This window comes from Aegilops tauschii, chromosome 3 (assembly GCF_002575655.3).
Source record: "Aegilops tauschii subsp. strangulata cultivar AL8/78 chromosome 3, Aet v6.0, whole genome shotgun sequence".
NCBI lineage: Eukaryota > Viridiplantae > Streptophyta > Magnoliopsida > Poales > Poaceae > Aegilops > Aegilops tauschii.
In genome coordinates, this window is record NC_053037.3 from 331,647,939 (window position 1) to 331,657,278 (window position 9,340).

Genomic DNA, 9,340 nt, shown 5'->3' on the forward strand with positions numbered 1-9,340 from the left:
TAAAATTCCGCCGTGCACGAAATTATAGCTCCTCGTCCCGTGCCTTGGTACACCTTCTCCTCGTTGGGGTCCTCCGTGTACGTCTTGCCATCGTAACTTGCAACCTATCTCTACGATATTTACATTAAGGTGGAAATCTCGTGGCTGTAGCCATCATGTCGTGACGCACATGCCAGTTTTCATTACAACATATAACCATCTCATACATAATCTCATTATCATGACGATGACTATACCACGTCATATGCAAACCCTGCAAAACCAAGTTAGACGTCCTCTAATCGGTTTGGCAAATTTTAATTACGTGGTTTCTAGGGTTTCCGGATAAACCTAGCTGCCTACGTGCACACCATAAAGTGATAATTTTTGTTGCTAGATTAACTTTCAGGGTGTGTGAAAGAAGAGACTTAATTAAAATCTCGTCCCCCCACACTAAACTTCGTCTAATACGCGTGACCCCCTAGAAGACCATCCATCTTCATCGCCCTCTTGCGTACGCGATGGTTCACTATTCTTGACTATGGTGATGCCCAAGGAACTGTTAGTAGATCGTTGACTGCCAGAGCCGAGCAATTGTCAAAACCTTGTAGAAAGCGACACCATGCCATCAATGAACTGAACCAAAGCAACACTCGAGGGAAGCATAGCAAGAATATCACCCTCACATCCACATGCGATCTAGATTGCAACCTGCATCTACTCATAGAACCGCTCATGATGCCATCGTAAGGAAACGTAGTAGAAAACAAAAAAAAATCGCCCTACGATCACCCAGGAACAATATGAAGATGCATAACGAGTTGTGATCAACGATCGTTACCGACTCCGGGAGTGCAGCGAAAGTAGACGAGTCGGTGTAGATCGTACTTGGAGTCCCTCAAACGTGATGATGATCCTGTGAACGGCCCTGGAATGATCCCTCGAACAGAAGACCGAAAGCACGGCCTCTCTACTTGGTTGCAAGCGTACGGTCTTCACGATCCGACAGCGCTTCACCGTCTAGAGCTAATCGTCGCCGGAGAATTAGAGGGAGGAGTTTAGAACCACACAGGGCTTCTAATTATGAGGATTAGAGGTGGCTATGGCTCGCTCTAATTAGTCAACTAGGACCAACTAGAATGTGCACTCGATCAACTAGAGGAGGCTCCAAAACTTGTGTCTCAATAGGGAGAAATCCTCTAGTATATATAGGTTAGGAGGGGAGAAGAGGGCCACCCATGGGGGGGAGTCCAACTCCCACCCCAAGTAGGATTCGACCCCCAATAGGAAAGGGGGGGCGCCACCTCCACTTGGGCCTTCATGGCCCAAGTTTCCTTCCACCTCTTGGCCTGATTAGGCCCATTGATATTAAATTAAATATATATTTGTTCCAAACATTTTCAGACCATTGTATATATATATATAATTTAACATCCCCAGAAACATTTTCCACCTATATATATTTATATTAATCGGTAATACCTAGTATTACCCGATATTCACCGAAACCCTTCCGGTGACCCGAAACGCTTCTGGAATCTCTCGGAACTATTCCAGATAATAATGAAACAATTCCACAAATATATTCTCATCACTCCTGTCCTACTAACACTCATCAGGTCATGATTACCTTAAGCTTGTGACCCCGTAGGTTCGGTAAACCATAGACATGAATGATATTCGAGTGAACCTCTGGTTATCATGTGTTGTTCCCTTTGCTTCACGATACTTTGCAAAACTCGGTGTGTACCGGTATCCTCCTGAGTCATCACCATGCTCACTATACTGTTGCTCCCATTACCAGGTTTGTTCTTCTTTCTTGTTGACGTGTTCCGGCATCCCCGTGATGTAGTCACCTGTATCTGGCCATATGATGATGGATCCGTCATAGTGAGAGGGCCCTAAGAATATCTCTCCATCGTCGGAGGAGCAAATCCCACTGTCGTGCTGTCCGGTCACTTGTCAAACTTTCCGGTGTGCCTGGAAGTTGTCCTTATGATCACCTTGTTACAGATAACATTTGAGCAACCCCAAAGCCCACCATCTGGTAGGAAGTGACCGAGACACTCTCATGGTCTGAGGAACTAAAACACATGCTAACACTCCATCTTATAACAGATGATTTCAGACGGTATAATCACATAGTATAACAGACAAGTATTGGGTCGATTCAATATGATCGTTCTTCTAACGTCATACCCTCAACGTTGTCTTAGGACTATTGTTACACTTAATGATATCCTAAGATCCAGAAAACGTGATCACCAACAATACTTGAGCCGGTCTTAGAGGCGAGACGGGGAACCTATTTTATTTAGTTTGTCATTCCACACGTGCATATGAGTTTTCCACTCAATCGCATATTCCAGGATCATAACAGTTACAGCATGGAATATAAACTCTTAACTATGAATATGGAAATGTAATAATACAATATTATTGCCTCTAGGGCATATTTCCAACAATACCTTCCTAGTTAAGAGGAAGTAGGTGTTGGGAAATGTAGTAGAAAAAATATCCTACGATCACGGTCCCGGAACACTATGAAGATGCATTAGAGGTTTAGATTGGATCGTTACCAACTTCAAGTTGGAGTCGAAGAAGAGTTAGTGTAGATCGTTAATGAAGTCCCTCGAACCGTTCACGAACGATCCCTGAAGACCTAAAGCACGGCCTCTCTACGGATAGCAGGCGTACAGGCTTCACGATCCGGCAGCGCTTCGCCGTCCAGAGCTAATAGTCATCGGGGAATTAGAGGAATAAGAAGAGAGCCACACAGGGCTTCTCTATTATGAGGGTTAGAGAGATCTAGGTCTAGCTCTAATTAGATCAACTCTAAATTAGGACTAGAATTAGGTAACTAGAGGAGGCTCCAAAAACTTGTGTGTCTCAAGGAGCAAAATCCTCTAGTATATAGGTTAGAGGGGAGAGGGGCACCACAAGAGGGAGGAGGAGTCCCCCCTTGTGCCGGCCCCAGGAGGAGGAGGAGTCTAGTTTTTTGTACTTGCAAGCTATGGGGCACCTCACTTCTGTTATTGGGCCCTAGGGCCCAATAACTCTCCACCACTTGGCCTTTTTATATTTTCTTTGGCCCGTTGATATTAAGTTAATTATAAAAGCCTCGTAATGAATATTAAAACCTTTTATTATTAATTTAACATCTTCGAAAACATTTCCCACCTATATATCAATTCCCGGTATTACCTGGTAAACTCTGAAACTCTTCCTCTAACTCTGAAATGCTTCCGGTTTCTCTTGAAACTATTTCTATTATTCATGAAACTATTTGGTGAATATTTTCTCATAACTCTTACTCCACTAACAATCAACATATCGTGATTCCTTTAAGCATGTGACCCTTTAGGTTCGGTAAAACATAGACATGAACAAAACTCCTTTTGTTCAATGACCAATAACATAATCGTGGCCATCCATATTGACCCCTATGAATACATGAATGATACTCGAGTGAACCTTTGGTTATCATGTGCTATTCCCTTTGCTTCATGATACTTTACAAAACCCAAGGTGAGATATATCGTTATCCTCTTGAGTCATTCTCATGCTCACTATACCAGTCTCGTCGTTACCGGTTTTGTTCTTCTTTCTCATTGACATGTTCTGGCATCCTTGGACCTAGTCACCCGTGTCTGGCCAGACGAGACGATGATGGATGCCGTTACATCGAGGGGGCCCTAAGAATATCTCTTCATCGTCGGAGGAGCAAATCCCACTCTTAAGTTATCTAGCCACTTGTCAAACTTTCCGATGAGCCTGAAAGTTGTCGTTATAATCACCATGTTACAGATGACGTTTGAGCAACCCGAAAGTCCATCGTCCGGTAAGAAGTGACTACGATACTCTTATAGTCCAAGGAACTAAAGCATACGTTAACTCTCCGTGTTATATCGATTGACTTGTAATGATTGTATCTCAAAGTATAACAAACAAGTTGGGTCAATTCAACATGATCGTTCTTCCAGCGCCATACTCTCAATGTTATTTTAGGACTATCGTTACACTTAACGATATCCCAAGATCCGAAAAAACGATCAACATACAACACTTGAGCTAGTCCTAGAGGCAAGACTAGGAATCATGTTTTACTGCTTATCATTCCGCACGTGCATATGAGTTTTCACTAAATCGCATATTCCAGAATCATAACAGTTATAACGTACTCCTTCCACAGGAACTGTTGTCAACTATCGCTGACCTAGTTGGTGAGAAAAGATCTCACTTTATCCAAAGACAAGAAGGAGTTAGAAAGGATGTGGAGCGCGTATTTGGAGTGCTCCAAGCTTGTTTTACAGTTGTTCGAGGACCTGCAAAAATATGGGACCCGGAGACCTTGTGGGAGGTGATGACATGTTACGTGATCATGCACAACATGATTATGAAGGATGAAAGTGAAGATACTGCCAGAGGTCTGGAATTTGAGAAGATGGATGATCATATCGAACTTCCACATCAAAATCCGGCCACGTTTGAGGAGTTTGTCCAAATGCATCAAAAGACTCGACTTCGAGGAACTCATGGGCAGCTTAAAGAAGATCTAATTAAACATCTGTAGGCACTTGAAGAGGAGAACTAGACCATATGTGCAGGGTTGATTTTTTTAATTCAAAACTTAGTTGGATTATAATATTTACATTTGAATTAGTGTCGCATTTGATTATTTTACCCCTCAAAGATTTTATGCTATTATTTTGGGTGCTATAGACTTAAGAAAAGCAGGGACGGACTTTTAAGGGCCGTGATTAGATGGCCACTTCTCATATCCGGATTTGCAAACGAGTCCAGAGACATACCCGTAATCATGGAGAAATATTGTGCCGTTTTAAGGGTCCGTGTTGAAGATGCTCTTAGAATCCCCACACGAAAAAACTTGCTCTTAGAATGTTTCAAGTGCACTGCATAGTCGGAACATTTCATGCTTTGGTTTGGCTTGTGGATTTTGCTAATACGTGTGCGCATCATCTTTTTTTACTAATTGTTTCGTTGACTTTGCTAGTATCACCATCACCTTGCCGAGACTTACAACATGATTAACATCACATTGTAACTGTCTACTGAATTAGTGATCTGACCACCTAATCCTTTCGTCGGAACAGATCAAACTCGAGCAGTCCATAGTACAATATAATGCCATCTATTCGGTTAATTAATTAATTTTCCGCAGAAAAAATAATTAATTTGTTAACAATGGATACAACTCCGGCCCCATGCGTGATCGCAAAAGTCAAGCTAATCCGCGTTTGCAAATTAACACGGCAGCATGTGAGCGGTAGGGTGAGGGTGAGGCAGACAGCGGAGACGTTCAACTGCTTCGTGTGCAAGAACACCACGCGAAGTTTACAGGAACGAGGAAATGATGGAGGAGCGGCTTGCCTCCCACAAGAGAGCTCCGAGGAAGCCGAAGCCGCCGCCGAGGCGGACCAAGCCGACCGTCCCCGCCGCACCTACCAGCAGCCCGTCGTTGACCGGCCCGCCACGCCCGCCAGGCGTTCCACCGCCACCTGGGCCTCCTCCGCGGCTGCCTGGAGGCCCTGTCCCGCCGGCGCCGTCTATGAAAGTGCCCGGAAAGGGCCGTGCGCCTGTGGCTGTGGGCGGCGGTGGCGAAAGAATGCGCCGCGCGCCCGAGATCGTGGAGTTCTACCAGTCCCTGACCAGGCGCGGCGAGGCCAGGCAGGCTGGCTCCCGAGGCCCCAAGGCGTCCGGCGGGTCAACGGCTCCCAAGAGCGACCTGATCGGAGAGATCACCAAGAACTCCCCCCATCTCCTTGCCGTGAGTACGAAATAATGCGCCGTTTCCTAGTTCCTCTTTGATCAAGCGCAGCAACAAATTGGCGTGCTTATTAATTACCGCCACAGAGCAGAATATATAATTGTAGCCGGCGTTGTAGGTTCAAGCCGATGTGGAGACCCAAGGGGACTTCGTGCGGACCTTGGTCGCCGAGGTCCGGGATGCGACCTTCGCGAGCATCGAGGACGTCGTCGCGTTTGTGACATGGCTCGACGAAGAGCTCTCCTTCTTGGTGAGTGTCCGCTCGTTCTTTTGATCGGAAACGTCTCCCTGGTTGACCAGGAGTCGATGAACGTATTATTATGCTTCAGGTGGATGAACAAGCAGTCCTGAAGCACTTCGACTGGCCGGAGAAAAGAGCGGACGCATTGCGAGACGCCGCTGCCAGGTACCAGGGCCTTCTGCAGTTGGAGAAGCAGATTTCGTCCTTCGTCGATGACCGCGCGCTCCACCGCGACGCAGCGCTCGGCAAGATGTACTCCCTCTTTGAGAAGTATGTCTTCCTGTCTCATGGCTGGGTAACTTAAGTGCCTAGATGCACCAGTGCGCTGAGTAAAATTCCCCTGTTCTGTTTATTATTCTCAGAACAGAGAAGAGCGTCCACAAGTTCCTGCAAGATAGGGATGCCGCCGATACGAAGAACAATCTCATCTCACGGTACAAGGAGCAAGACATCCCAGTTGGCTGGATGGCAGACGCAGGTTTAATTGTGAAGGTGCATTTTCACCAACTCCTTTTTGAGCTGTTACTCTAATAGCATTGTGGGTGCGTACCTAAGCTGACTTTATCGTCTGAATTCTCGCATGCGTCGTGATGTGATTTCTCGCAGGTCAAGTTGGCGTGCGTCAACCTCGCAAAGCAGTACATGACGCGGGTGGTCTCGGAGATTGATGGTTTAAGAGGCATCAACAAAGATCACACCAGGGAAACAGCATTCTTCAAACGTCTGAAAGAGCAGAACAGTGAAGTGCTGCTCCATCAGGGTGTCAGGTTCGCGTTCCGGGTTCATCAGGTAAAGGAAATAATGGAATTGTTTGTTGATACATAGGATGGTTTTAGGTCTCTCACATACTACTCCTAGAAAAATAACCTGCGGTATTATCTTTGCCATGATCTTAGTTTACAGGCGGGTTCACTGCTCAGAGCTTGGGTGCTTTTGATGAGCTAAAACGACGGCATAATGATGGAACAACTTAACAGCGTGTACAGTGTCAAAGTTTTTCGCTTCCAACATCTCTAAGGGCTCTTCGATTCAAAGGATTGTCAAAAGCATTTTAGGATTCTAACCTTGGGAATTTTTCCTACGTGCGTTGTTTGATTCGAAAGATTACAATCCATATGATTTTTGTCCCTTAGGATTCATTTATACTATTCCACACGAAAATTTCACCCCAATCTTTGTGAATAATCCTGAATTCTTGTCGTAATCAGGATGTCATGACATTCTATTTGTGTTTTTTTTTCCTGTTTCTGTGTTTTAAAATCTCTGCGAATCAAAGGGGCCTTAAAGCTGTGGACCAGAACAACCACATGTAAATTATCAGAAATTTCAGTTCCGAAATTTCAGTAGGATGGATACGGATAAACTCAGCGGAAGACTGTTCAATTGGTGTGTGTGTATTTCAAGTGTCTTTTTTTTTTGCGGGGCTGTATGTCAAGTGCCTTGCTCCAGCAAAGCAACGAAAGCTTGTGTTCCACTTTTAGTTGCACTGTGCTCATCGGTGCCGGTGGTGCCACACGTCGCCGTGCATGCCTTACACGCTGGCCTGTTGGCACACGTCGTTCCCGACAAGCACGCACACTTCAACTCCTCCCCGCCATCTCCTCACCAGCAATTCTATCTTCCCATCCATCTCGCGGCTCTTGCCATGGCGGATCGGCCGGGAAGCTCGTTGCTGGCCGTTCCTCGTCCGGCCCGGCCCCGGAGCGGCCAAGCGTCCTACTCGCCCCGCCGGCGCGTCCAGCCATCCAACGCGCAGCTCCTCGTCTACCTCGCCCTCGCGGTCACGCTGGCCGCCCTCCTGGTCCTCACCGGCGTCACGCTCACCGTCGCGTCAGTCGTGCTCGTCGTCCTCGCCCCGCTCCTGCTCCTCACCAGCCCTCTCTGGGCGCCGGTGGCGGTCGTGGCCATCGTCTCGGGGGGCGCCTTGCTGTTCGGCTGTAGCCTCACGGTGTTTGCGCTGGGCGCGGGCACGTGGGCGCACCGGCACTTGACGGGGCGGCACCCGGTGGGCACGCATCGGGTGGGCTACGCCTACGGCTACGCGCGTGGGCGTGGCCGGTTCGCCGGCGCGGGTGGCCACGCGACGGGCTACCACGGCCAAGGACAAGGCTACGATCGGATGAAGGACGCCGTGCCCGGGGCCTAGCTGGCGGCGAACAAGCCTCAGCTTGCCGCGCATTCCGTTTAGTTTGGATACGTTTTACACACTGTATTTTAGTTGGAACTGGTTCGATTTGGCGAGGTATATATATACTGTGCTGATAAACGTTTTTGTGAGAAGTCGCCGTGTGTTGAATGCATTTCTTGATCCTGCGGGAATCAACTCTGCACATTGCTGACTGTATGTGCGTGTGTATGTTTATGTGAGTGCGGAGCTGATCAAGGCCACTGATGCAGGAGACTCTGGCCGTGGTGAATAAAAAGGCTCTGTCGTATGATGAAGGCAGAAAGTCACTTTGCGCGTTAACGGTACCTGCCGGTACATCTCACGCCACTGGTTTTTGCCGTGATTCGTGCTATGGCGTACAGACATGTACTCCCTCAGTATCATAATGCAAGACGTTTTTGCAAGCTAGAAAATATATTCTTTGTATTGCTTTCTTACTTTCTGGTATTTTTCTAGTATATTAGTTTGATGGCTCCATACTACTAGTTTTTATGAATGTAGTATACATGCGACATCACTTCTCTCTCCCAAACAAATCCATGGACTTTCTTTTATCTTAGACAATTTAAATCACTCATATTTTTTAAACTATAAACTCGTTTTTGAAACTTTTTATATATTTGAATTTCTGACGCAAAGACCTTTAGAACAAGATCAATCTTGGATATGTTTTGAATAGTTTGAAAAAAGTGAAATATGTTATTCTGAAATGTCAATTTGTGAAAATGATATTTGAAAATATGTAACAGTTTATTTCAAAAGAGTGAAATATGTTATTTCAAAAATATGTAATCGAAATAGATTTATCTTTTTGAAACAAGCCAGTGGAAAAGTGAAATGTAATGTGAACATGTGAAATTGATTTTTTTGAAAATGTATAACCGTTTATTTCAAAAGAGTGAAAGATGTTTTTTCAAAAATGTGTGATTGAAATAGATGTGACTTTTGTGAAATAAGCCAGTGAAAAGTGAAATGTAATGTCAATATATGAAACTGATTATATGGAAATGTGTAGCGGTTTATTTCAATTCAGTGAAATGTGTAATTGAAAGAGATGTTATTTTTTTTGAAATAAGCTAGTGCAAAGTGAAATGTAGCTTTTGAAATTGAAAAAAAATATGAAACTGAAATGTGAACTTATGAAACTGATTGAAATTATTTCGTT

General features: G+C 45.4%; 2 protein-coding genes across 3 annotated transcripts; both read left to right on the forward strand.

Moving 5' to 3' along the window:
• The first annotated feature begins 5,261 nt into the window (after positions 1–5,261).
• LOC109740128 (protein CHUP1, chloroplastic) lies at positions 5,262–7,346 on the forward strand. 2 transcript variants are annotated; one of them, XM_073510479.1, is made up of 6 exons: positions 5,262–5,767; positions 5,886–6,017; positions 6,097–6,278; positions 6,371–6,500; positions 6,615–6,797; positions 6,912–7,346. In XM_073510479.1, the coding sequence occupies exons 1-6, from the start codon at positions 5,351–5,353 to the stop codon at positions 6,951–6,953; spliced, it is 1,086 nt and encodes a 361-aa protein (XP_073366580.1). In that variant the 5' UTR covers positions 5,262–5,350; the 3' UTR covers positions 6,954–7,346. The 2 variants fall into 2 exon arrangements, with proteins under 2 accessions (XP_073366580.1, XP_020154750.1); XM_020299161.4 differs by having other exon boundaries at positions 5,265–5,767; positions 6,905–7,346.
• A 251-nt stretch (positions 7,347–7,597) lies between these two features.
• Positions 7,598–8,288, forward strand: LOC109740148 (oleosin-like). The gene has a single exon (XM_020299185.4). The coding sequence runs from the start codon at positions 7,654–7,656 to the stop codon at positions 8,152–8,154; it is 501 nt and encodes a 166-aa protein (XP_020154774.3). The 5' UTR covers positions 7,598–7,653; the 3' UTR covers positions 8,155–8,288.
• Positions 8,289–9,340: the final 1,052 nt, after the last annotated feature.

What these genes read in the sequence shown, in the direction of transcription:
- LOC109740148 (XM_020299185.4), top strand. Translation starts at nt 7,654, where the DNA reads ATGGCGGATCGGCCGGGAAGCTCGTTGCTGGCCGTTCCTCGTCCGGCC.
- LOC109740128 (XM_020299161.4), top strand. Translation starts at nt 5,351, where the DNA reads ATGATGGAGGAGCGGCTTGCCTCCCACAAGAGAGCTCCGAGGAAGCCG. An exon ending in ACTCCCCCCATCTCCTTGCC is followed by an intron (nt 5,768 to 5,885) that starts GTGAGTACGAAA and finishes CCGGCGTTGTAG; the next exon opens with GTTCAAGCCGATGTGGAGAC. An exon ending in ACGAAGAGCTCTCCTTCTTG is followed by an intron (nt 6,018 to 6,096) that starts GTGAGTGTCCGC and finishes ATTATGCTTCAG; the next exon opens with GTGGATGAACAAGCAGTCCT.